The sequence below is a fragment of the Oncorhynchus keta genome, chromosome 19 (genome assembly GCF_023373465.1).
Source record: "Oncorhynchus keta strain PuntledgeMale-10-30-2019 chromosome 19, Oket_V2, whole genome shotgun sequence".
Lineage (NCBI taxonomy): Eukaryota > Metazoa > Chordata > Actinopteri > Salmoniformes > Salmonidae > Oncorhynchus > Oncorhynchus keta.
The window spans coordinates 51,786,691-51,813,967 of record NC_068439.1 but is presented as its reverse complement, the minus strand read 5'-3'; the positions used below and the strand labels follow the sequence as shown (position 1 = coordinate 51,813,967).

Genomic DNA, 27,277 nt, shown 5'->3' with positions numbered 1-27,277 from the left:
GCCGGTCGAGCGCATCAAGTTCCTTCGTGTCCAAATCACCAATTAAATATCATGGTCCAAACATTCCAAGACAGTCGTGAAGAGGACACAACACCTTTTCCCCTTCAGGAGACTGAAGATTTGGCATGGGTCCCCAGATCCTCAAAGTTCTACAGCTGCACCACCGAGAGCCTGACCGGTTGCATCACCGCCTGGTATGGCAACTGTTCGGCATCTGACCGTAAGGCACTACAGAGGGTAGCGCGAAGTCCCAGTACATCACTGGGGCCAAGCTTCCTGCCATCCAGGACGTGTATATACCAGGCGGTGTCAGAGGAAAGCCCAAAACATTGCCAGAGACTCCAGCCACCCTAGTTATAGACTCTTCTCTCTGCTACCGCACGGCAAGCGGTACCGGAGTACCACGTCTAGGTCCCAGAGGCTTCTGAACAGCTTCTACCCTCAAGCCATAAGACTGCTGAACAATTTAATAACAATTGGCACCCGGACTATTTACATTGACCCCCTCCATTTACATTAACCTGTACCCCCGCACATCGGCTCGGTACCAGAACCCCCTGTATGAAGCCCCGTTATTGTTATTTTGTTAGTCACTTTTTTTTCCCCCTTGAACTGCATTGTTGGTTAAGTGCTTGTAAGTAAGAGTTTCACGGTAAGGTTTACCTGTTGTTTTTGGTGCATGTGACAATTTGAATGAGTGTACTTTAGTCCCGTTTTGTGCAGCTGCTGCTAACACACACTTTTGTCAAGAAATGGGGATTGGTGCTTTCTCTCGTCTCAGTGAAACCAGCTCAGCACGTGTTACCCAGCTCTCTTTCGCTCTCTACACCTTGGCTGGGTTGTGTACGGTATTCAGGCTTCTCCTGTTGCTTTTCCTCTCCCTGCCTACATGTTGGCACACAGTGCTGGGAGAAAATGGGTGCTTGAGTGTTGCTTCTTTCCAGGTTTTTTGACCGATACTTAGGTTGGCCTATATGGGTGTTTTAATGATTTGTTAGCATGTTGTACTTTCACATTTACCACCTCTTGCACATTTGTATTTAATACCATTACCATTACACGGTAACAGAATGATGCTGAGACTGATTATTTTTTATTTTTTTCACTTTAAAAGTATGCCAAACAAAAACGAATGATTGTAAAAGTTAAACAAACCATACAAGGACTACTTTTAAGTTGTACAGAACATTTTACAGAACCACATCTACTTGAACAGTGCAGATGCAAAGTTAGGACTGTTTTTGCAGCCATTCTGTTAACAAAAATGTAATCTGCGCTGCCCTGCAGCCTAATTTCCATTCCAATTCCTCAATATTAGATGTGGGGGATCTGATAGGGAACCAACAGTGATGGACTTCTGACGGGCCCACTAAGCCATACAGTATGTGGGACAAATGCAGAACGTGACGTAGTTTTGCCCTACATATCTTGACTCGTTACAACGGGGCCAAGCTGTGGCATCTCTCACGTCGTCTGTGGCAGTCACTGTAGTTGGTGTGTGTGTGTGCGCGCTCCTTCCCTGCAGACTCGGTCCGGGTCTTCAGTGGGCTTGGAGGATGTTAACCTGGGACCGCTGAGAGATGCGTTTTAATCATCGTGCCTTCGTCCGCCTGCCGTGGTTATTTTAGAACGGCGCTTTCACTTGAGTAATTTAGTCCTGTTTCACCCAGGAGAAGGAGAGGTTGATCAACGGAAACCTAATGTTTGTTTGGGCGTACACACACACACACACGTACCTAGTCAATGCGTAACGAGACGTCTCCACTTCGCTGTTGATCTGACACTCATTGACAGTGCTTGCTTTTAGATGTTCAATGCACTATTGTGCACGAAAATGAGATTAATATAAGCTGTTTGTGTTTTTGTTTCAGAAACTAAGAATAAGTGGATGCTCTAGAAGGGAAGCCAAGTCCTCCGCCAGATAAGGTACAGGTAACCGATCTCTATCACAGTTTAGCTACGCCTGAACCCTGGGCATGTGTTCATAAGGCGTGTCAGAGTAGGATTGCTGATCTAGGATCATGCCCCACCCCCTTTCCTTATGATCTTATTAATTCTGACCTAAAAGGCAAAACTGATCCTGGAGCAGCACTCCAACACTGAAACGCATTATACGGGCCCTGACACCACCACACGACTGATTCAGTGACGCGATACAACCCTGTAACGATGTTCCTATGGTTTTCATGATTACTTCATCTAAGATTAGCTTTGTTACGTAATATACACAACTTTCTCTGAGTCTGTGGCCATGTTCTCACAGCTATTTGGTAACGTACACTGAAACGTGTTTGAGGGGGTTGCACCAATGATGTTTGTCTATTGGTTGCACAGACCCAGATGGTGTACTCCTGCATGAAAACCCACTTGAAGTGGAATGTTATAAGACTTGGGTCATGTTCAGCAGAGCACACCGTTGGCAAAAAAATTTCCCATCAGGAAAGCTAAACTAAAATGTATGTTCTTATTGGACACGTTTCTGTTGCAAATAGTTTTCTCCCATTCCGTACTGAACACAACCCAGGAGTAGGACTAGATCTTGGTCTGGGCAACCCCTCTTGAGGGTTTAGTTATAAATTTACTGCCGTTTTGAAATATGTGCACCAAAGTGATATCCTGGTTTCAATCCAGAGCAGAAGTTGTGGTAGTTTTTTCTTCTTTTTTCTAGGCACTCTATTTTCCCCAACAGAGGTTGTTTCAATATAAACGCAGCGAGGAAAGCCGTTTAGCATTCCACCCATTTCGACTGTAATTGCAGTTTTAATTATGAAGCACAAAGCGTGACGACCAGCGGCAATAACGTTCACTTGTGCTCTATTTGTGAAAGTGAAATCAGGACAGTGTTATGGCGCGTGTTAAACCAGCCCTACTGAGGATAACTCTCACAGCAGAGAATGAGAAAAACAACCATTTTAGACATGACATTTAGACTGTTAAAGCAGTGTTGCTTTCTGACTTCCTAAAAGACTTCCCTTTAAAACATGGGTTGTAAGGGGAAATCTGCAGTTGCTACATCCAACTGTGGATTGCCCCTTTAAGACTGGCAGAAGAAGATGTCTTCAGACTTTAGTGAGGTATCGTGTTTCCAGGTTGAGCCAATCCAAGACCGGAAAGAGGGGGACATTTTAAGTCACTCGAGCGTTGCTTTTCAGGTTAAAACATGCAGCTCAATAGTTGACAGTGGAACCGCGCATGTCTGAATTCCCCTCCGTATTTACCATTCTGTCAGAGGCATCGGAGGGTTACGCTGGAAAGGCCTTGTCTAATAGCAGGAAGTCTACTATCTCACACCGCTAAGGTCTCTTACTGCTAGGAGTTCTTTGAATGGGAACATGTTTGTTTGTGGTCGGTGTTCCTGACATTGAGCTGAACTTAGGCCTACTTTCCAGTAAGTTCCAGGGCACAGTAAGGAGACTAATGCAGCCAGTCAGCACGATGTTGTTACTATGGTGATGCCCAGCCTAACTATCTCCCTCTCTGAATATTAGCTTGTGCTTGTTTAGACTGGCCCTGGGCCTGGGCTTGTTGATTTGTTTTCTTCCCATTTCTCTGTGAGAGTCTGAGAAGGGAAACGGTAGTGAATCTACAGAGTCCATTTGAGCCTGATCAACAGAATCATCCAGCCGTGCCAAGGCAAAAAAAAACAGTATTGTGTTCCACATTCTCCTCTCTTCTCCACACAGCTACATTGGGCCGCTTCCCAAATGGCACCCAATGTCCTGTGTAGTGCACTACTTTTGACTAGGGACCTTGAGGCTCTGGTCCAAAATAGTGCCGCAACGTGTAGGGAATACAGTGCCCTTTGGGACACGGTCTGGAACTTTGACAACTGCAGTTGATCTCCCACTTGAGGCTTTTATACTATCACCCTGATTCAACTGAATTGTTGGTCTCTATTCTAGAGACCACGGTTAGCTGAATTTGTGGTGTTAGTGCTGGGCTGGAGCAAAAGCCTGAAAACCATACAGCTCTATCTGGAACTGCTGTATGCAGAAGTTATGAAACGAGAGAAACAAACCCCGTAGTCGTCGACTGATCCAGGACATTCAATGAAGCGCTGGGAATAAGCAACATGAGCCAACAGCAGCCCCTAGTGGGCAAAAGTGATGCGAAGGTGGTGCACACCTCAAATGAAGTGGAATAAACTGGATTCCATTCTCAGGAGTATGCGAGTGGCTGAAGATTCTGAAACGGGTTGATTTGACTTGTCGACTTACATAATGCATTCTTAAGTGTTAGCCGATCACTTTGAAGCGCTTTCCAGTAAAAGAGATGCAATGTGGGAGACGTCCAGTGTGATGATCATGTGCAGAACACACTGTAACAGTGGGTCTTTGTGTCGCCAACCTAATAGTTACTGTCTGGGATCTGGAAAAAGCTACATTTAATATATCACTGTACTGTGTGTGAGTTCTCTACAACTAAACACCTGGATATGGCCTACTAAATAGTACGTAGACATTCCTATCAGTTTTACTAACACCCTTAGCTTATGGACCAACGGGCCTGATCATCCTGATCATTCACTCCCTCCCCCTTCTGTTTGGTCCAGCCGTGACTGCATTACCCCCAGGGGACCTGGTACACCTTGTTGGGAACCACCACGCATTAGATCAACCTCTCTTAATGATAATCATGCTCACTAGCCTCTGATGTACCTAGCCTGGTGTGTAATTATGTTATAGTGACCACCCGGAAAGCAGTGCTTAGTCGCCTATCCTCTGGAAATGATTACCACCTCGTCCCCAATGAAATGGTTTAAAGAGTGTCTCAACTGGTGTTTTTAAGACATGCACCCCTTTCCTATTGATTTAACAAGACTGAGCTCTTAATAAAAGGATCTGCCCCTTTTTTTCCTTTTTCAATTTTCACCTTAAATGACCAAACTCAAATCTAACTGCCTGTAGCTCAGGTCCTGGAGCAAGGATATGCATATTCATGATTCCATTTGGAAGGAAAAACTTGAATTTTGTGTAAATGTTAAATTAATGTAGGAGAATATAACACATTAGATCTGGTAAAAGAAAACACATCTTTGAATTGCAAGAACGAGGCCATAATGTATGATTCCAGACCATGTGCAATTTAGATTTTGGCCACTAGACGGCAGCATTGTATGTGCAAAGTTTTAGACTGATCCAATGAGCCATTGTATTTCTGTTCAAAATGTGCTTAAATAGTTTATTAATACATTTAAGTTCATAACGCTGCACTCTCCTCAAATAGCATTGTTTTTCTTTCACTAATATCTACTGTAAATTGGACAGTGCAGTTTAGATTAAGAGTTTAAGCTTTCTGCCAAAATCAGACATGTCTATATTCTGGGAAATGTTTTTGTTACTTACAACCTCATGCTAACCGCATTAGCCTACGTTAGCTCAGCCGTCCCACGGGGGACCCACCAATCCTGAAGAAGAGCGAGGACTTCATCGTCTAAATGCCTGACCTGAAGATCTGGTTTAAGTATCGTCAGGCCTCCTCAATACACACACACCTCACACACTGTGAGACATAGAGGAGCCACTGTGTTATTTCATTACACAGGCCTAGTACATGGAGTCCATAAACGCCTAACCCACAACTAAATCACATCAATATATCTTGATGTGGAGTAGTGGTTCTCGACTGGTTTTGCCTCTGGTTGAACCAGGCTGTCACAGTCGAGACCAAATATTTGCGTTGTGATAAAGAATTGGCAAAATACAATCTGGAAAACATGTTTTTTTTGTTGTGCTATATTGATAGTAAATGTAGCAATTATGTGTCGACAAGGGAAAAACATGCCCACCTCATTGTCAACACTTTGCGCATATTCTTGAATGTTAATAAACTCTCGTTTTGAGGCTTCAAACACCAAAATAGCACTGCTAATAATAGCTCCTATATTTAAATGAATGTGATTGAAGAAAAACATTTCAGAGATTAAATGATTCAAAAACCTGGTTTAAGTTGTTTAAATTCAGACTGGAGTCTATATTTAAAAAGAAAATGAGAAGATTGCCCAGACTCGCGACCCATTGTAAAATGTGGGTTGCGATTCCGAATAGCTGGCGTAGAAAACACCCCACTTAAACTGTAACACACACACTGGTGAGAGAATGCTAATGGACTGGAATGTTTGACGGCGGCCTCTAAAATATTGTTTTCACTCTTGAGTGTCTGTGTGAGAGAACCACTTTACCAGTTAGGCCTCTGAGATTTAGTGACTTTCACTTTACCCAAAATGTTGTCGCTGTGGTTATCAGTCTATATAAAGGACAGAAACGAGTTGAAACGACCTCTGTTGTACTACATAGTACTGTGAAATGTGTTCAAAGGGGATTAGAAATAAATGTTTAAATCACTGAATGTTTTTAGTACAGTCAAGGTTCTCTTGAATAATTTGACACATTGAATTGTAAGTATATTCTAAATGCATCTAAAATGATTTTTACCTTTTTTTTTTAATCATTCTTTTCATTTTTGATCAGGTTTGCTGGAATGGGTAATCTTCTAAAAGTCCTAACAAGGGAAATAGAGAACTATCCACATTTTTTCCTGGACTTTGAAAGTAAGTCTGAAGGAGTGTGCAGGAGTTTGACAGGATGCTGTAACCATGAAACTCTTCCCCATAGTCCGTCAGTAAGCAGGTGGTTTGTATCTATGGGTCACTCCTGGACCGAAAGCTGTGGCGATGTCTGTTTCTGTCTCGATCTCTCTAACACGCCACCCACCTCCCTTTCTTCTCTCGCTTTTCTCTCTTTCAGAAACCAAATGGGGAATCTGTTAAAAGTGCTCACTTGCACTGAGCTCGAGCAGGGGCCAAACTTTTTCCTTGACTTTGAAAGTGAGCACAGCTTTTGCCTGGCCTGGGTTCTTCTACCTTCTCTACACTCTTCACTTCTGTAGAGCTTTACTAACCAGGGTTTTGGGACAATTTCAATTCGCTTTCAATTAGAATTATTTTTGTAATTTGTTTTTCTTCCATTGGCTGAAATGAACCGGAATTGTCTCTGACCCCTTTCTTCTTTTACTAACCTACCAGCATGCTTCATAGTCCCTCTGCTCCTAGAACAGCCCATGGCTTGCCTATTGTCTATCATCTAACCATGCAATATCTGTTTAAAAGCTGCACCATGTCATCTTCCTCATAATGTCTCATGCCAGCGAATGACTCATTCTAGAAAGATCTTCTCGTACTGGATGTTTAATACGTCCCGACCTCCTATTGGTCTATGCTTGTCCCGCTAGTAGAAGACTTAGACTAGGCCCAGATGCAGTCGAAACGAGCGTAGTGGTCGTAAACCAATGAACGCATGCAACATGAATCTCCATTGCTTCATCGCCTTGCCCTCTTCCTACACATAATGTAGGTCAGACACAACAGCTGAACTGTTTTAACATATTCAAATATCCTGTTTTTAGCTTAGTCACACATGGGGGGGGACACACTCACACCAAGCATATTCCTTAGTGCTAACCTTATTCATCCCTTGTTGTCATGGCAACATCACTCTTTTTTATTTATTTTTTATCTACCATAGAGGAAGGGAAGGAGGGGAATGTTTTTCTTTATAACGCAAATACTCCCCACAGTTAGTGTTGTAACTAATGTTCTACATTTAGCCTTTTGTCTGAATATATTGTAGGCTACTGACTGTTAGCTGCAGCTTATAGGAAAATGCCATGGGTTTGCTTTTGAAAAGCTAACCATCTAGAGAGCAGAGCTGTAAGTCTTCCGTCTGCTGTAGCTTGGTAGGGAGGAGCAGGCCATGCTGCTTTAATACCGTAAGAGACCTTGCCGCTCACCTGTTTCACCACAGTGGCCTTGCTTTGTCTCGTCATGCTGTAGATTGAGTCTAGCTCTGATTCTAGAGTTTCATGTCTGTCGGGCTTGCTGAATGTTTTTGATTTTTTAATATAATTCCCTGATTAAATTGATTTAATTCTATTAATTTTTTAGAAGTTGTCTTACGACGCGAGGAAAGTGGCCTATACGTACGTGATTTGTTTTCGACAAACCGACAGTCGTACACACTGGAGCGTCCCCAATTCCTGTAAACGTACCGTTTGCCTCGTCACATGATCATTAAAAACCAAAGTGTCAGAATGTGTATGAAGTTTCATGCACAGTGTTTTGTCTGTGCTGCCCGTTAGCTAGCCAGGCTAACTGTTGTTGTGTGGCAGATGCGCAGCCTACAGACTGTGAGAGGGAGGTATGGAACCAGGTGAACACTGTGCTCCAGGACTCTGAGAGCATCCTCTCTGGCCTACAGGCCTACAAGGGAGCAGGACAGGAGATACGAGATGTATGTATATCTACTGGATAATGCTCTCTCTCACACACACACACACACACACACACAGACATAGGCTATTCATATTCAGTACACACACAAACTGAAACAAACCTATACATATATCGTTCTGTTAATGATCTTAATGACTTCCAATTCCCGGACCTGTTATTTTATTATTTATATATCCCATATAGATGTATATTTAACCATTGTGTCTGTGTGTCCCCAGGCCATTCAGAACCCCAATGACATGCTCCTACAGGAGAGAGCCTGGAACTCCGTCTGCCCCTTGGTCATAAGGCTCAAAAAGTTCTACGGTTTCTCCCTGAGACTAGGTCAGTGCAACATTCAATTCCTTCACGAAGAAGCGCAGAGGGGGGTGACATTTTGGAATCTCTATCAAAAGCCAATCAATCCAATTTGGTGACGGTGCTGTACTGTTATCTTAAAGGGGATTCTCTGCTACTTTTGTGTACTTTTTAGCCAAATAGTTCTCAAAGTAGAGCTAAAAGTGTCCGTCCCCCGATGTACTGCGTCACACAAGTGCTGACACGTCGTTGCTCTCTCGCTTTGCTGTGGCTCCATGATGTGCCTCTTGCTAGCTGTCACTCGTATGGCGAGGGGCTAAAGCTCATTGGTTAAACTTGAATTGCTAGGGTGCCGGCCATTGCGGGGAAGCATTTTAGTGAATGGCACAGCTTCTAGAAAAACAGTTGCTTTCAACCTAGGGATTTCGTGGCTAATTGAGGTAAAAACCGTAATTCCACAAAAAATATATACACATAAGCTACACGTTGGTACATCAACCCAAAGCGGGAGGTAAAGAAAATACGTAGAATTCACCAAAGTTCAGGAGCATGTATTTTTTTAAGTGTAGTCTTATTCACATTTGAGAAAGTATTTTTTTTAACAACCTAGCCTCGTTCTCCTGGTTGTGTCGTGGGGGCCATGTGTAGCCTGCTGGAGAGCCTGGCATGTTTAAAACCTCACTCATGTAATGTAATATCTGTGTTTCTGCTCCTGTAGAGAAGGCTCTCCAGGGCCTGCTGGAGTCCCTGACGTGTCCCCCCTACACCCCAACCCAGCACCTGGAGAAGGAGCAGGCTCTGGCCAAACAGTTTGCTGAGATCCTCCACTTCACCCTGCGCTTCGACGAACTCAAGGTCGGACTGGCTGCTATTGGAACAATACATCATCAAACCACACTTTTTTTTTTATTAAACACACATCATTTCTGTGAAAGTGCAAAGTTTTGTACCTGTTTTATTCCCTCCGGTAAAGACTTCCTATATTGTTTATGTTGGTACTGAATGATTGTTCTGTCTTTCAGATGAGAATTCCTGCTATTCAGAATGACTTCAGTTATTACAGGAGGACAATCAGTCGAAACAGGATAAACAACATGAATGTGAGTCAGAAAGTGTTGTCCTATCTAGGGTTGCAAAAATCCTGTAACTTCCCCAATCCTGCAACTGGGATTTCTGAAAAACTTGTCAATTTTGGGGAAGTTACCAGAGTTTTGCGTCCCTAGTCATTTCTATTTTAGATCCAATGTGACAGAATAGCTAATCTGTATTTTGGGGGGGGCTGGTTCGCAGTCTCTGAACTCCTTTGTCGTTGCCATCCAGTCTCCTCTGCCTTGACGCTAAAGAAGGATCAGACGTTGAGCCTGACTGTCTTTTTTACGCCTGTCTTGTCTCTAGTTGGATATCGAGAGCGAGGTCAACAATGAGATGGCCAACAGAATGTCACTGTTCTACGCCGAGGCGACGCCCATGCTGAAGACCTTAAGCACAGCTACGACAAACTTCGTAACCGAGGTAAGAGACTAGTCCTTTCCCCCTTTGTTTGCTGCTCGGTGATACAATTTGATGGTCAGGTTTGTGTTTAATTTGATAGCAGCACTGTTCGGTCTGTTTTGAGGCAAGTTGGTGTTATGTTGTTTATAGTAACCTTGTTCTATTCCTAACCCCCCCCCCCAGAATAAGACATTACCCCTGGAAAACACCACTGACGTTCTCAGCACCATGGCCAGCGTCTGTAAAGTCATGCTGGAGACACCGTGAGTTGACTTGACATTCTAGCAGCGCGACATTCCAGGGAAAATATATCCAGAGCGACAGTATGTTTATGGATGCCACTATTAAACACGGTTCAACGTGTACTTTTAATTGAATAGTGTGTGTCGATGTCTTTCTCTCTCCAGAGACTACACGAGCAGGTTCAACAGTGAGGACACGCTCCTGTTCTGTATGAGAGTGATGGTTGGGGTCATCATCCTGTACGACCACGTCCATCCCAACGGAGCCTTCAACAAGTCCTCCAAGATCGACGTCAGCACCACCTCTAATATATACTGATTCTATAATACCCTGAAGGCCCAATCTTACTCTAATGTTAGCATGCGTAATTTCGCTCTTTCGTCTAAATCGCGTCAATGGGAAATGTTGGTGGGTTTTTTTCTTTGAATGCTTTAAACCTGTTTTTCAAGGTTTAAATGTAGTTTTTTTTGTTTCTCATCAGATGAAGGGATGCATAAAGGTCCTGAAAGAACAACCAGCAGATAACGTTGAAGGTCTCCTGAACGCCCTCAAGTAAGTCTCTCCTCGCCTCAGTTTAGTACTTCTCTGAGGGGGAGAGGGGTCATGTCTGACCTTACTACAGTTTCTGAACACCAAATGATTTAGAAATGGCGCCTTGGTAAGAATGCTCCTAACAGTTTTTGACGACGGTATGGTCGGTGCTCTTTGGTTGGAAGCGTTTTCTCTGCAATGCAGCGAACAGTCCATGTGACTCCTTGTGTCTTTTTTAGACGACCTTAATTAACATGGCATATTTTGATAGAAAAGTCTGAAAACAGCTGCCACCGAGATGTTTCAGAGGTGTTTCAGTCCCATTGCCTGCTTCACTTTAGTCTGCTCTCTCTTCCAGGTTCACCACAAAACACCTGAATGACGAGTCCACTCCAAAAAACATCCGAACGATGCTTCAGTAACATTTCTATCGGAAGAGGATCAATGTACTGACCTAAAAAAAAAAAGATGTATATGTTTACATAATTTAAAAGACTGGATGTTAATACTTGTGTATTTACATAGTCATTCCCTCCAACTTACTGAAACATATAGAACATGTACCTTTTACTTTGAAAAATGAGTTGGCTATACTGTAATTTTTGTTGAAGCACAAATTGTGGATATACCTTTCAGCCTTACAAAGCTTGGCAAGCAGCACTTGAAGAAACAAGCACTCCGGTTGGTTCCTATGAGGGAGCGGGCAAATGAAAGGAGCTTCATTGGTGGTTTGTTGTCAACAGAAGCTGAATTCCGAATTGATGTCGAACCGGGTCCCAGATCACTTTGCGCTGTCTTCCTAACGCCTGTGGTGGTTCAATGTTGGCAAGACGGCACAAACTGACCTCTGAGACCATGCTACCCAATCCCTATCCATCTCTGTAGATCGGGATGATTGGATGGGTGTAAGCAATATGGCGCAAATTCCACCTAGTCTATCAGAAGGCATGGGGAAGATTGTTCAAACCTATCAGATCTACAGGAGTGCCTGTAGGGACTAGAGGTTGGTTTGGAATTTATCGGGGGGGTGTGATGGCTTTCATTTGAAGTGGTTTCGGTAAGTTGGTGGTTGTGCTTCGTTGGCAAGGAAGTGACGGTGCCATAAGAAATAAACCAATCAACCATATGTTTGAGCCTGTGTGGCAGGAGGATGAGGATACAGTATATTTAGTTTTCTTTATTTTTCATGTATCAGGTGTGTTCCTTTTTGTATCTAACGGTCCATTGCTCAAAGAAGCAGCTTTCAATACAAATTAAGTCATGGTTATTTTTGAAGTGACACACAGAGGCAAAAACAATTCCTTCCTTTTTTTTGAGATCTCTACTCTGGTAGTAGGATAGCGGTGATTCTGGTGAGCCTTTTCTCCTAGTTGTTCTCCTTTATCCTCTTAGGGACGAGTGACGCCTCCGTCTGACTGTGGTCCCATTCTCTGTCCTCCTACCTGAAGTGTACTCGTTCCCTCACCGTTGGTGTAAGCGTTGACTAGACTCGAGGGAGTTCCCACACCTGTCCATTCTATGAAGGGGTGTGAGCGAGTGCGCACTTCGAGAAGACGGGCCGAGAATTGGGCTGCGGTCACACTTCAAGACGGTCACTTCTGGTAGGGTGAAAAATAAATCTCTAAAAATGTACTCACAGCAGTCATCATTTCAGTACACACAAAGTACCATTCTGTAGAATACGGCCTTGTCGCTCACTCCTGTACTCTTACTTGCATCCGAATGTGCAAATATATTTGTGTCACTGATTTTGTTTGGAGGCACTCCCAAGATTAAATCTACACTCCATATCTTGGTTTGATGATTGATTAAATATGTCAATTTCAGACTGGTGTTGACCCCTGTGTAACTTGTGTTGCCCTTTTTTGAGTAGTTTTTGTGTGTGTGCAGCATTGTTTCATGCTAATGAACATTGACCAAAGGGGCATTATAAGAGTATTCTCAAAGCTCATTCAGCATGTATACACTGGTATCTATCTTTTTGACTTGGTTCAGTGGTAAATAATATTAATCTAATTATTAACAGGAGAATGATATTGGAAAGTTACCTACAAAATGTCAGGATTGTGAGTGGTTTTTGTTCTGGAAATGTGTGGTGTTCTATGGAATTGGAGAAACGGTTGTTTGGTAAAGGTCAGACAATCGCTTGTTATTGTTTTTTTTTTTTTTAATGACTTGGAAGAAAATCTGCGTTAACTTGTTGTGCTGCTGTCTCGATCCTGTCTGTCCAGACGCATGTGGAATTGAAGCTTTTTTTATGATGGGGAAATGCAGAGATGAAACCATTTTAGACTATGGCTGTTTACACAGGCAGCCCAATTCTGATGTTTTGCTCAATTATTGGCAAAAGAGCTGATTGGTCAAAAGACCAATTAGTGTAAAAAGATTAGATTTGGTCTGCTTGTGTTAACGCAGCCTAATTGGCCTATGTCATGTTGAGCAGCATGCAAACAATTAGCCTGGTCCCAGATGGGTTTGTGCTCATGCCAACTCGCATGAGGTCATTGTCAAGCCAAACATTTCACTTGACAATGAGTGTCAGGGAGTTGGCATGATGGCACAGACGGGCACTCGGGCTACTAAACAATGGCCAAGCTTTTACAAATGTGTCCCGTTCATATTTTCCTTATTAGAGAAACCCACAACCCTACGACCGTTAATGGGCTTTTATGCTAGACTGAAGTAGCCTGTCTTGTGCCTCTTCTTGTCACGAAGTCAGCAATAGTCACCAACCTCAGAGAATTATGAATTAAGTGTATTTAATTATACAGTAAATTATTAGGATCTACAGTGTTAATGTGAAATGAGACGAAGGGCTATTATAGAGTTTTAAAATCCACACAGTGAATATCTGTTTGTCCATCCAAGCTTCAATAAAATCCTTACTCCAATGCATCTCTGTATCTCTAACATTACTCATCGTGATAACATACAATGCTACTAACAAACGTTTAAGAAAAAAAACAGGTCATTAACCTCCATGGATTTTGACATTCATGTTAATTGTTTATTTTCTATATATTGTCTGGTGATCCATAATGCACTTTGACAAGTGTGAGCCATACTTTTTGTGTGATGGATGCAATGTATATATGCAATGGATGAATACTGTACGTGGTGGACCTGTCCGAAATGTCAAGCTAAATGTGCACCATACAGCCATATACTGAGGATGTTTCAAAGATTTAATTCCAAAAAAAAGATTTCTGTCACTATTGAACTACACAATGTCTTCAGCACAATACATGTTATTATTATTATTATTATTGTGTGTATGCAAGCTGTATTGAGATATTTGAATAGTAGTTGGATTTGCTTTAACTGACAATACTTTTTAATGGTTTGGAACGTTGGTTCAATGTTTCTTATAAATGGCTTTTGCTTTATATTGAATGGATGTGTGAACCGAGAATTAAACTGGTACATTTTCTGCACCTGGGTTTGTTGTCATGAATATTTTATTGACATTGTTCCATACCAAACATGAAATGATTGTGTTCTTGTCATAATTCAACTTAGTGGAAATGTACGTCATGATTTGATGTAAAATCAAGAGTACACTTCTCAGTTCCATCTTCCCAGTACTGTTTGGTTGAACGGCTTCTCTTCTGATTGTCACTACTTCAGCATGTATAGTACTGTTATCAGTACTGTACGTCCTCTGTATTGTATACCAGTGCTTCTCAACTGCTTTTGCCTCCGGACCCAAATTGGTACCCGTTGTCTCGGTCGCAACCCAATATTAGAACTAAAAAAAGCCACCTGGAGAAGTATTTGTAACGCTATATTGATGTAGCAATGTATATGACAAGGTAACAACGTTCCCACATGTTCTATTGTCAATACTAATTTGACCCGTGATTGATAAACGTGTGTATGCTAACTGGTTTGAGACTACAAAATCAACCAAATCTGCTGAATAGCTCGATATTGAGATACATTTGTTTAAATGATTTCTACAACCTTTACCTGGCTTTCGTAGTTTAAGTGCAGACTGGAGTCTTTTATTCATCACCCCAAAACAACCATTTTATTTAGTCAGACACCCGCGACAGATTTCTAACCACTCGACCAATGTTCCTTCTAAACTGCGCGCATTTCCTCCAGGACTGCCGCGCAGAAGAAATGCATGAGATTGAACTTCACTGAGTTCGCCCAATTAGTTTGCAATGTATAGATCAACGTTTTTTTTTTTGTGATCGAATCAACATATCAGCCCCTTTTCAATGCAACAAACCTCATTTTACAAGATTGAGTCTGATTTTGTTGTAGCCAGAGTGCATGGAGTAGAGTGAATGCGCTTTTCAGATCTGAGCCGCCCGTGTGCACACTTCTTGATATTCTTTGCTAGTTAGCGCGTTATTAGCTCAGTTATAGATAAGTATAGGTCAGCAATGGGGAGTTCCAGCTTCCTACAAGAGCACAAAACGTGTAGGCTACATTTCAACATGTCTTTGAAAAGTCAGTCCGGTAAAAAGCTTGTCTTAAAGGAGCAGAGTTGTATTTTGAGACAGGCTTGAATATGCAAATAAGCCAATAGGCAGAGGGGTAGCGTACATTGTCTAATTCTCTGTATGGTAATAATTAATTTTCATTTGTAAAGGGGTTTCTTGCATCATGCAACCCAAGGCAATTTTCAGTCACCTATTTGGGCCATTGTCTAAAACCCGTATGGGTACAGCCTCAGCCCCCCCCCCCAAAACAAAACAAAAAACTAGAGGGAACATTGGTCAGACTCCAGTTGAGCACCGCTGCTGCGTTCTGTTTGTGCTACAGTACTAACGTGCTCCACAGGGTGGCGATATAGTTCACTCGTCTGATCCCCCACTGGAAGCTTGTATCCTCCAAGGATGTCCCTCAAACAGTGGTGCTGCTGAAACCTCAAACCATGTAAGTCAATTATACATCATACATGATACAGAACATTCACGCAGTGAAAGAAAGCATTCATTGAGTAAGAATGTAATGTCACGTGTTTGCTTGGACACAAGTTTCCTTTTTGATGGAGAGCTCATTCTGTTAGTTCAAACAAGAATGTACATCGAAAGGATTGGTCATCTATTGTCTTACTAGGCGTGGTCCTGTGTGTCCTGTGCGATGGACAGATTTAAGGAAAGTAGGAAAGAAGACAAGGAGGAAGGAAGGGAGGGAAAGATGTTTCTAACTAGGAGTACTCCTGTTTGTCCTCATTTGATGCTCTCAGTCCTTCCTGACTGAGCCTGGGCACCGCTGGCCTCACAGGACCAGGTCGTATCCCAGCGTTCCATTGGCTCGACCGCGACAGGCTCTTGGCTGTTGACTTGGTGACAGGGTACTCTAGGCTCTGTGTGGCCCATTGGGGGCGGAACCGGTTCTGCTTCTGCTGTCCTGCTCCAGAACCCGAACCTGGAGTCAGGTCCAAGGACAGGAACATCTAAGAGGGAGAAGAACAGATGCAAACGATGTATATTTTGATGCATGCCTACATGTTATACTGTCCGTATTGTCCCAATCTGTGTCTAAGTTGCAAGATGACACGGTATGTGAAGTCCTCTTATTGTATTCTGTAACAATATATTTCGGTGTGTTTTCTCTTTTAGTTTGGTATTTCGTCTGATAAAATGTGTGGTATTTCTGTAAACGGAAAAACTTAGAATGTTCAATGACAGTGTTCTCTCTCTCCTCCTCCTCCCCTGAAGCAGCAACAGCGTTTTTGTCCTCACTCTCTCTCTCTCACACACACACACACACACACACACACACACACACACACACACACACACACACACACACACACACACAGAGAGAGAGTCCCCCTGGGTAACGCATTTACATGAATTTCCATGTGAAGTCTGTTCAATATGCATTATGTCTCTTGGTGTGTGTCTCCTGGGAATTCTAAGCATTCCCTTGGCTGTTATCCAAGACAGGGTCTTCAGACGGGTCATATTCTGATGAGAGGTGCTTACCAATGACTTTGCCTTGCGCAGTTTATAATTGAATGCAGACAACTCTTTCTTATTTTCATTGTACGTGTTGAAGAACCCTCTGCTCTTCACTTTTCTGGAAAACAGACCATTGTCACTGGAACACCAGGTAAAGTTACATTGGAATTCATAGGCTGATTTAACCGATGTCTGATTGGTCAATTCAATATTATACTTTATTTATAGCCTCAGGGGCAAATAAGAGTTGACTGTGCTTTCATTTGGGAACGAATGCATTGGTTTGGTAAATGCTTTGTATTTCAAGACTGATGTACTTTTTACCACACACACACACACACACACACACACACATACTAACTAACTACATACTAGAGGAAGTGGTCTTACGCTTGGTGGGCGTGCTCTATGGGGTCCAGATTTTCCAGATAATTGAATCGCACGGTGTCAGTGGGGTGTCTGTCTGCACCCCTCCACGGGGGTAGCCCCTTCAGCTGGGACCCTGATGACCACCTCGTGGTGCCGCCACCGCTCCTCTCTTGCTGGACGGGGCGTGCGGATCGCACCTCTCTGAGGAAGCTCTCTGATTGGTCAAATGTCACACTGTTTATGGACATCACCTCGGGGACAATGAACTCCTGCTGTGATAGAGTCTGAACACACAGAAATGGTGTCTGTTCCGTGCAGGTAGTTGTATACACTGTCCAGGCCTCCAGTCACTCACCTTAGGTTTGCCGATGTGGAGCTCCAGTACGGTCTCTATGTAGTGTCTCTTCCAGACCCCATGTTCAAATGGTGTGGGAGCAAAGTTGATGCACCAGCCCAGTTTAAGACACTTGGGCATCCATTGCTGGTCCAACTCAACTATACCCTTCCAGTGCCAACTCACCTGCCAACACAGGTACACAGGTACCGCTAAAATGGGCCAGGACATGTCACACATTTAAGTGTTGTAATGTGGTGCCTCCCTCCCTACTGTACCTACCTGTGCACACCTGCAAAGACTCCTGGGGTCGAGGAAAGAGAAGACATAGAGAGAGAGAACTCTGGGCAGGACAGAGGTGAAGTCTAGGTTCTCTTCTGGAACCCTCTTGGTCAGGTTCTGACGGAGGAAACGCAGCTGGCCCACTGAACACCGCGAGAAAAAGTCCTGTAGAACCGCCTTCCTCTGGCCGTCGCTCCACTTGTCAAACTAACAGACACACAGGGATGGCATCAGCTGATCTTAAGTGATGTATACTGTAATTTATTTTTTAATTTAATTAGGCAAGTCAGTTAAGAACATTCGTATTTATATTGAGTGGGTTAACTGCCTTGTTCAGGGGCAGAATGACAGATTTTTTAATCTTGTCAGCTTGGGGATTTGATCCAGCAACCTTTTGGTTACTGGCCCAATGCTCTAATCACTAGGCAACCTGCCACCCCCAAACAAGCACCTTCTTCAGATGGGGGTAAATAAAGTAGAATTGAAGGCTGTAAAAGGATTGCTTATGTGGTTCTGGCTGCATTGCTGTATGTCTAACCTATGATAATTGATCATATTTTATCAATTATCAATTTATCAATTTTACCTTCCAATTTTTAGAGGCCCACTTACCCATTTTCCCAGCAGGTTTCTTCGCTCTTCAAACACCTAAAGAAGAGAGGTGTTTAATCTAAGTAGAATATTACATTAAAACTGGATTATTATAAAGATTAGAGTCACCTTTACATTGTTATTAGACAGCTGGTGGTTAAGAGGTGTCCAGGCACTCATTTTGGTCTGCATCTTGGCCGAGGTTCGTGAGGTCATCTTGGCCGAGGTTAGTGAGGTCATCTTGGCCGAGGTTAGTGAGGTCCTCGGTGCAAAGGACATTTTTCAGCTGCTACAAATCCGCAACAAGTCAGATCTGTGTGGAGGGAGAAGAAGACTGCATCACCTGAAGGGAATCGTCATTGGCTAGGGCTATCGCATGTGTATTTATTTGCGTTATTCACTCATTAAATCAGAGTAGCCCAAGCAGTCCTAGTCAGTCAATGAACAGTCACATAAAACCTACATAAGATACCTGTACTATTACTAGCTCTGCTTTCCCTATATTACAGATGTGGATGGTCCACGAGACTAGTGGAAAAGTCCTACCATCAATCTCCTCCGGCCTATGATGCATGAAGCAAGCAAGCATAGTTATCATCCCAATCACGAATCCTCAGTGTTACGTATTCGTATCTTGTCCATAGGATTACCAGTACATGTCACTTTGTTCTTCAAGCGCTCGTACAGTTTACCTGTTTCCATAGTAATGGGTGTACTGTGGGGTGCACCTCCCCCTCTCCTTCTCCACCCAACGTTGTCACCGTCGCCGCTTTGCGTAGTCAAGAGCAACGACATGAGCGACGCAAACACCGCTTGACACACAAGGGTGGCGCTGTTGCCACCGAAATGCAATCCGCACACACAAGGTGCGGCATGCATGTGGTTTCAGTGGGTACAATGTCACCGTTCACAATGTTGCAAATCACGCAGAGCATGTTGCACACACGATACGGTTTTGTCTAGTTTGCAACACATGTTGCCATTCAGGGAGTTTGATGACTTCATAGCCTATATTCTCCACATTTTTCTCACGTCTTTCCATTTGTATTTTATTCCTTGTAGATGTAGGGCTTCAGTGCGCACACGTGTGAACCTCATTCAAACAAATCATTTTGTAATTTCAAAACTGAAAAGGCAAGCATTTGAGTTCAGTTGGCTGCGCGTCTGTGTTTAATGCGCGCTCTCGCTCTTCGAGGACATCGGTTGTAAAACCTGCTGGGTGAGGAGGAGGGAGAGAGGGAGAGAGGGGAGCAGGAGAGGAGTGGGCTATTCACTCATTGTTACGGCCTCGAGGAGCGGCGAAGACCCCTACACGTGAATTAATCTTCCCGAGAGAAAGGTAAAATCGTCTTATTTTATGATATATTTCTGGCACTCCCCTAGATATTTTCTGTTACAGAATTGCGGACACATGTATTGGCAACACGGCTGGATCGTAGTAACGTTAAATCATCGGGATAAGTCTGGAGAGATTCAGTTTAGGTCGACTAGTCACCATACGGTCAGTATCAGTTGAGATGAAGGTAGCCCAACCGTCATCTTTTGTTCTGCTTCATAAAATGTTTATTTTTGTCGGATAAAATGTGTTTATCCATTAGGCGCTGTCGGAGGAGTGACCAGCTGCCTTTGACATATATATACTACTATAGTTTCATGTCATCACTGTTGTGTCTATTTACCGGTAGTTTTGTAACATGGTTCTAAGCATGTAATGCGCAACAATCCTGCCGAAGACGCCAGTAAATGTTATTACGCACAATCATTTGCCTACAGTGCAAGCCACTACCAGTATATTCAATTGTGAAATGTCACATAATGTTTGAAATGTTTCGGGGTTGTTTTACGTGTCATATTTGAAAGTGCATGGTCTGTTAGTGGTAATGGATGCTGTGGAAAATAGGTTCTGGCGAATAATTATCTTGCAACAGGGTGTGTGCGTATTTAGAGAGACAATATATAATACACATTGCTATAACTTTACTAGTATGGTGCCGTTAAGCTACTACATAAATATAATTGGTGCACTAATTCACTCATTCAATATCCACCCACATACCAGATTATAATCCCCATGAATAGATTATAAAGCATAATTTCTCATAATGTGCCTCTTAAAATATTGTGTTAAGATGCATCATTAATTGTAGTCACATTTGCAATTGTTTACATTTTGTAAACATTTATTATCTCCCCTCTCTATTCTCCCTCCAGATCCCTTGACATCTACACTTATTGCAGGGAACCACTCTCTGATCCTAATCATTGTTCATATTCTGTGTATAAGCACAGCGACCTGGTGAGAAGTGGTCCAACACCCAACGCCAGGACTCATGCTCAGGTGATGGAGCTCCTGTGACTCAAGAGGGAGATGGAAACAGCCAGCCTCAGCCATGGCGTCCATCTTGGATTATACCCACGCACACAGACTGTCACTCTCTGAGACCAGGAACAGGACCAGTCTCTCCCCTGACTGTCAATTACCTGTACCACGCGTGAGCTCTCTCTCTTGCGCCAACCTTTGTGAATGAGGGTGATCATTCGGACTGTCCCTGTGTCCAGCCTGGGTCCCTCCTTACCCCTGTCCTTGCCCCTGCCTGCGGGGACCATGGGGCTCCTGTTGGTGCTGTGTGTGTCCATGCTGATGGCTCCAGCAGTGGTGGTAGAAGCCATCCCCATGGAGTCTGCTGCTGGGAGCCACAGCATGTTCACCTGTGAACCTATCACCCTGCGCATGTGTCAGGGCCTGCCCTATAACTCCACCTTCATGCCCAATCTCCTCAACCACTACGACCAGCAGACCGCCGCGCTCGCCATGGAGGTAAACACTGACTCACTATTTTTCATGTCTTGCTCTCTCTCTCTCTCTTGCTCTCTCTCTTTCTCTCATTTCCAGGCTGTATCACATCCGGCCGTGATTGGGAGTCCCGTAGGGCGGCGCACAATTGGCCAAGCGTTGTCCAGGTTTGGCCGGGGTAGGCCGTCATTGTAAATACGAATTTGTTCTTAACTGACTTGCCCAGTTTAATAAAGGTGAACAAAATATATATATAATGTGTCTGGATGAAGAGACACATGCTGCAACTGTACTGTCCTTATCTGTGGCAGACTCTATGGTCTGTCTGCCCCATGGACATCGTAACAGTAGCAGACAGTGCTACCATGGATAATGGGATAACCGGTAATGTTGATAATATCAAAGTGGTAGCCTACTTTTAGTCGGCTCCTCTAGCCCAGGGGACTGAGAATATATTACAAAAACATTATGTGATAAATTAACTTTTAACATTTCTTTTGGGGCCATTTTTAAAACCATCAATTATTAAATGACTCTGTGAAATGAATTGTGTGGTGGTCTAATCTGCTGCAGCAACCCGCTGTTTCTGCTGTGACAGACAAGCCAACAGCAACTAGAGACGATTTCAAAGTCATTTCTGCTTTAAAGACTATAAAAACCCATTTTATGTAACAGGCTTTGCTTCGTGGGCTTAACATTTGGCTAGGATCTAGATCCACTCTGCTGAAGTGAAGTGAATTAACAGTCCTGTTCATGATACGATGTTGGATTCCAGCCGCTGCCGGATTAAGCTGCCTGTACAGTGCGTTATTTACCAATGTTTATTGTTCTAATTCCGGTATCTACGGAGCTGTAACACACTCACACATACAGTGCATTCGGAAATTATTCAGACCCCCTTCTCTTGTTCCACATTTTGTTACGTTACAGCCTCATTCTAAAATGGATTTTTTAGATCCATTTTAGATCTGGAGAAGGGTACAATTTTTTTCTTCAGCATTGAAGGTCCCCAAGAACACAGTGGCCTCCATCATTCTTAAATGGAAGAAGTTTGGAACCACCAAGACCCGGACAAACTGAGCAATCGGGGGAGAAGGGCCTTGGTCAGGGAGGTGATCAAGAACCCGATGCTCCAGAGATGTGAAGATGGGAGATCCTTCCAGAAGGACAACCTTCTCTGCAACACTCCACCAATCAGGCATTTATGGTAGAGTGGCCAGATGGAAGCCACTCCTCAGTAAAAGGCACATGACACCCCAGTTGGAGTTTGCCAAAAGGCACCTAAAGACTCTCAGACCATGAGAAACCATGAGAAACAAGATGAAACCAAGTTTGAAACCAAGATTAATGGTGCCAGGTACAGTGAAGGCAGCATAATGCTGTGGGGATGTTTTTCAGCCGCAGGTACTAGGAGACTAGTCAGGATCAAGGGAAAGATGAATGGAGCAAAGTACTGAGAGATCCTTAATGAAAACCTGCTCCAGAGCACTCAGGACCTCAGACTGGGGCGAAGGTTCACCTTCAAACAGGACAACGACCTTAAGCACACAGCCAAGACAACGCAGGAGTGGCTTTAGTGACAAGTCTCTGAATGTCCTTGAGTGGCCCAGCCAGAGCCCGGACTTGAACCCGATCGCACATCTCTGGAGAGACCTAAAAATAGCTGTGCAGCGACGCTCCCCATCCAACCTGACAGAACTTGAGAGGATCTACAAAGAAGAATGACAAATCTTTTCAGTCTCCTGAGGGGGAAAAGGTGTCCCTCTTCACAACTGTCTTGGTGTGTTTGGACCATGATAGTTTTTTGGTGATGTCGACACCAAGGAACTCTCGACCCGCTCCACTACCTCCCCATCGATGTGAATGGGCGTGTTTCTCCCTCCTTTTCCTTTTGTCCATGATCATCTCCTGTGTCTTGCTCACTACAGGTGTGCCAAGCTTGTCGCGTCATACCCAAGAAGGCTCGAGGCTGTACATTTGCAGACATTTCTAAAAACCTGTTTTTTGCTTTGTCATTACGGGGTATTGTGTGAAGATTGATGAGCGATTAAAAAAATTATTTAAAAAAAGATATTTTTTAGAATAAGGCTGTAACGTAACAAAATGTGAAGTGGTCTGAATACTTTCCTAATGCCCTGTACGCACACACAGAGCTGGCGGCTATAATGTTTTATTTTATTTTACCAGGCAAGTCAGTTAAGAACAAATTCTTATTTTCAATGACGGCCTAGGAACAGTGGGTTAACTGCCTGTTCAGGGGCAGAACGACAGATTTGTACCTTGTCGGCTCGGGGGTTTGAACTTGCAACCTTCCGATAACTAGTCCAACACTCTAATCACAAGGCTACCCTGTGTTCTTGCTTTTGACTGTTGAGTGATCCTCTTTACAAGCTTGATTGTTGGCATTTGAACTCAATCAGAGAACAGCTGCATTGCCTCGTTAGGTGAATCTAGTGGCATGTATATCTATCTATGTAGATTCATCTATCCAGTACTTAGCAGGTTGCTTCCTTGCCTTTCCACCCCCCCCATCCATCCATCTGATCCATCCACCCAATGCTCCATGCCACCCAACCCCACTCTCCACCACTACCCACTTCTATCTGCCCTGCTCTGCCCACTCAGAGGGGCAATGGAGGGGATGATACTGAATGCTGAGCCCTGTCCGCCCACTTGTTCCTATTCTACTATTAGGGGACTGAGATGGAGGAGGCAGAGAGGGAGAGAGAGAAAGAGAGAGAGAGAGCAAGGGATATGTGGGAGTTATGTAAGTAAACTCTGCTCTGAATGTGCCCTGGCCTCGGGAGATAGAGAGAGGCACTACATCCCATCTGCACTAAGTGAACCCAGCTTATCCCTTTTAAATATCCCATCACATTCCCGTGCCATTCCCTGTAGTATTCCCAAAGTATTCCTGAGATCCCGACCTCAGTTGTAGGGGTTTAATCAGTTGCTGTTCATAACCCAAAGCAGTTATTATTATTTGGCTGTAAAATAAATACACAAAAACTACCCTCGATGTGAACCAGTTAGCAGTGTTGACTTGCCTTATAAACCAGATGAATGTATCTTCACTGTTATTTCTTTTAGCCCAGGTTTTGTTTTTTACACTTGTTTAGTTTGAATGTGCACTAAACTAAGGCTTTTGGTTAGAGACAACAGTTCAGTTTGATTAGACATGCTTTCACCAGCGTGTCTCTGTTAGCGCATTCAAAAGCTAGTTTGATGTTTGGAAAAACACACGAATCCCAATAGATGAGGAAGACTGCGGCTCCAAAACGCCTCTCTATCTCTATGTCCATGTTGTCTCTTTATACTAGCCTTGGCATTGCCGACCGGTCCATGGGAGAATACCACAGGCTTTAAGAAGAGAAAAAGCCAAATGAGGATTGACAGTTGATTTGAAAGGGAATTAGGTCCACCCAATAGCCATGATAATGATGATGAATGGCTTGTAGCGTGGAGAAATTGTGACTTGGACGAGAACCAATGGCTTCCTTTCATCCCTGTCTGGAGAGAAAACCCTCAGAAGTGGTGTGCCTTTTAAAGATCTTCATGTCTTTTCCTTCTAAGTGAGGTTGGGGCTGGGATATTTGTAGCATAACTGGCTAGCCCTTGCCTCTAGAGTAAAAAACACTCAGTATCTACATCCCCCAAACCCCAACCCTCATTTAATCATCCTCCAGTATAGTGTTTTTCAGTTTGGTTTCTGTTTTCTGGCTCTGTGGTAGCTGACCATTTGGTGCACAAATTACACCTCTCAAAATAAGCTCCCAGTCAGTCAGTCAGTCGTTGGGGATTGTTGTGGCTGTGACTGACCTCAGTATAACCCCACTGCTGAAGTGGGACAGCAGCCTGAAGATTGGGAATCTGCTATTTCTGTGCCATCTTCTGTGCTTGCTAAGAGAGGGAGCTTCGGTGGTACATCTGTATGGAGTGATATTAGTGCCACCAGAAATGTCATATGAATTTACTCATTTAAGATTCAATTTCTGATGGAACTAGTATCACTCCATAGATCTGACTGGCATGGGTAGAAAGAGAAAGGAGATAGATAGATAGATACACTATATATACATAAGTATGTGGACACCTCTTCAAATTAGTGGATTCAGCTATTTCAGCCACACCTGTTGTTGACAGGTGTATAAAACCGGGCACACAGCCATCCAATCTCCATAGACAAACATTGACAGTAGAATGGCCCTACTGGAGAGCTCAGTGTCTTTCAATGTGGCACCGTCATAGGATACCACCTTTCCAACAAGTCAGTTCATCAAATGTTTGCCCTGCTAGAGCTGTAAGTGCTGTTATTGTGAAGTGGATAAGTCTAGGAGCAACAACGGCTCAGCCATGAAGTGGTAGGCCACACAAGCTCACAGATAGGGATCACAGAGTGCTGAAGCGCATAGAGCGTAAAAAACGTCTGTTCTCAGTTGCAACACTCACTATCGCGTTCCGAACTGCCTCTGGAAGCAGCGTCAGCCCAAGAACTGTAGGTCGGGGGCTTCATGAAATGGGTTTCCATGGCCAAGCAGCCGCACACAAGCCTAAGGTCAACATTTGCAATGCCAAGCATTGGTTGGAGTGGTGTAAAGCTCGCCGCCATTGGACTCTTGGAGCAGAGGAAATGCATTCTCTGGAGTGATGAATCATGCTTCACCATCTGGCAGTCCGATGGATGAATCTGGGTTGGGCGGATGCTGGGAAAACGCTACCTGCCCCAATGCATAGTGCCAACTGTAAAGTTTGGTGGAAGAGGAATAATGGTCTGGGGCTGTTTTTCAGGGTTCGGTCTAGGCCCCATAGTTCCAGTGAACGGAAATCTAAAAGCTACAGCATACAATGACATTCTAGGCGATTCTGTGTTTCCAACTTTGTGGCAACAGTTTGGGGAAGGCCCTTTCTTGTTTCCGCATGACAATGCCCCTGTGCACAAAGCGAGGTCTTGCCTTTTACCAATAGATTATTGCATCTATTGGTACAGTATGGCTGTAATATTTATGAAACAATAATGAACAAATAATAGTTTAATTATTATAATGAATCATTCCCCCATTTTATGCCTTTTGTCAGTGTTTGACATGTGTAACCTCTACAGATAAGGTTTCTGTGGTATATAAAACAGAAACTCCATCCGTCCGCTGTAAATTCATATAAAAGGCTGACTGAGGTCTCTGATGACCGTCAGACACACGTGCACAGTATGTAGATAACACATGGCTAGGAGCTAGCGAGGGATGTACGATACATGTTATGGTCTGATAAACCCAGCTCACTCTGACCCAAACCCACAATAGACCTCTGTTTTATTTAATGTCAAACATGCTGTTTATAAGCTCCGGACTGAATGGAATCTCTCTTTCTTTCTCTCTTTCTCTCTCTCTCTCCCTCTCTCTCTCTCTCTCTCTCTCTCTCTCTCTCTCTCTCTCTCTCTCTCTCTCTCTCTCTCTCTCTCTCTCTCTCTCTCTCTCTCTCTCTCTCTCTCTCTCTCCCTCTCCCTCTTTGTCTTTGTCTTTGTCTTTCTCTCTCTCTTTCTCAACAACAACTGGTGTGTGTGGTTAATAAACAGTAATGTGAATAACACGGCCGGCTAGCTGAAGGAGGAGGTGGCCCATCCTTCTCTCCCTTTCTCTCCTCTGCCATATCTCAGTCTTTTGTCCTTCGCTCCCTCCCCTTCCCCCATGCGAGGTACACTGCACGGTTGCCTGGGAAACAGGTCCCAATTGTGTCGTTAACAAAGGGGCAAGCTTTCTGTGGCTCTCAGGAGGTGGTCCCCGCTCGCCGCCCTCTGACCCCTGCCGAACACACCACGGCCCCATCCTTAAACTAGTCCCTCCGTCTGTTGGTGCATCAGCCGTTGCCCTGGCAGTCAGGGTAGAAATGCAGAGAATTGAGCAGAGGGGGGAGGAAGGAAGGAGCAGAGAGGGAAAGAGGAGAACGCGGGAGTGGATTGATGGAGGGATAGATGGGAATAGAAGATAAATCCAGTAAATTGTGAGACTTCTTCCAGATATTTAATAGTAGTATATCACTCAGATCAGCTGTCTGTGTAGATACAGTACATTGTTGATTGATCTGTCATTAATTCTCTTATCAGTGATTTAATTTGAGTCAAAAATAAGCTTTAC

The 27,277-nt window shown here is 43.7% G+C and overlaps 3 protein-coding genes across 15 annotated transcripts in view; 2 read left to right on the top strand and 1 right to left on the bottom strand.

Moving 5' to 3' along the window:
* fam49a (family with sequence similarity 49 member A) overlaps nucleotides 1–14,291 on the top strand; it is a 28,103-nt gene extending 13,812 nt beyond the window's left edge. For 3 of the 9 annotated variants that reach the window (XM_035793796.2, XM_035793797.2, XM_035793798.2), the window contains 11 exons: nucleotides 1,872–1,926; nucleotides 6,471–6,550; nucleotides 8,167–8,288; nucleotides 8,509–8,614; nucleotides 9,306–9,442; nucleotides 9,610–9,687; nucleotides 9,983–10,099; nucleotides 10,262–10,341; nucleotides 10,486–10,612; nucleotides 10,803–10,873; nucleotides 11,211–14,291. In XM_035793796.2, coding sequence (XP_035649689.1) covers nucleotides 6,481–6,550; nucleotides 8,167–8,288; nucleotides 8,509–8,614; nucleotides 9,306–9,442; nucleotides 9,610–9,687; nucleotides 9,983–10,099; nucleotides 10,262–10,341; nucleotides 10,486–10,612; nucleotides 10,803–10,873; nucleotides 11,211–11,274 — 972 coding nt within the window. In that variant the 5' untranslated portion in view covers nucleotides 1,872–1,926; nucleotides 6,471–6,480 and the 3' untranslated portion in view covers nucleotides 11,275–14,291. Of the gene's footprint in view, nucleotides 1–1,871; nucleotides 1,933–6,470; nucleotides 6,551–6,746; nucleotides 6,827–8,166; nucleotides 8,289–8,508; nucleotides 8,615–9,305; nucleotides 9,443–9,609; nucleotides 9,688–9,982; nucleotides 10,100–10,261; nucleotides 10,342–10,485; nucleotides 10,613–10,802; nucleotides 10,874–11,210 lie in introns of all 9 variants that reach the window. The other 6 variants (XM_035793793.2, XM_035793790.2, XM_035793794.2 and 3 more) reach the window with 3 other exon arrangements.
* fbxo16 (F-box protein 16) lies at nucleotides 14,289–19,100 on the bottom strand. 3 transcript variants are annotated; one of them, XM_035793788.2, is made up of 8 exons: nucleotides 19,045–19,100; nucleotides 18,482–18,665; nucleotides 18,374–18,409; nucleotides 17,762–17,968; nucleotides 17,501–17,665; nucleotides 17,167–17,429; nucleotides 16,801–16,894; nucleotides 14,289–16,265 (listed from the first exon to the last, which is right to left on the bottom strand). In XM_035793788.2, the coding sequence occupies exons 2-8, from the start codon at nucleotides 18,629–18,631 to the stop codon at nucleotides 16,017–16,019; spliced, it is 1,164 nt and encodes a 387-aa protein (XP_035649681.1). In that variant the 5' UTR covers nucleotides 18,632–18,665; nucleotides 19,045–19,100; the 3' UTR covers nucleotides 14,289–16,016. The 3 variants fall into 3 exon arrangements, with proteins under 3 accessions (XP_035649681.1, XP_052326714.1, XP_035649680.1); XM_052470754.1 differs by having other exon boundaries at nucleotides 18,488–18,665; XM_035793787.2 differs by lacking the exon at nucleotides 19,045–19,100 and adding an exon at nucleotides 18,899–19,044.
* A 188-nt stretch (nucleotides 19,101–19,288) lies between these two features.
* LOC118398449 (frizzled-3-like) overlaps nucleotides 19,289–27,277 on the top strand; it is a 29,905-nt gene continuing 21,916 nt past the window's right edge. Inside the window, exons 1-2 of one of the 3 annotated variants that reach the window (XM_035793782.2) lie at nucleotides 19,289–19,691; nucleotides 20,564–21,170. In XM_035793782.2, the coding sequence (XP_035649675.1) occupies nucleotides 20,877–21,170 (294 nt within the window). In that variant the 5' untranslated portion in view covers nucleotides 19,289–19,691; nucleotides 20,564–20,876. The remainder of the gene's footprint in view (nucleotides 19,692–20,563; nucleotides 21,171–27,277) is intronic. The other 2 variants (XM_035793785.2, XM_035793784.2) reach the window with 2 other exon arrangements.

Bases quoted from the DNA above. Each gene is read 5' to 3' on its own strand.
- fbxo16 (XM_035793788.2), bottom strand. From the start codon at position 18,631: ATGTCCTTTGCACCGAGGACCTCACTAACCTCGGCCAAGATGACCTCA. The intron at 17,666-17,761 runs GTAGGTACAGTA...CTGTGTTGGCAG, and splicing joins GTCTTTGCAGGTGTGCACAG to GTGAGTTGGCACTGGAAGGG. The intron at 17,430-17,500 runs GTGAGTGACTGG...CTGTGTGTTCAG, and splicing joins TCCACATCGGCAAACCTAAG to ACTCTATCACAGCAGGAGTT.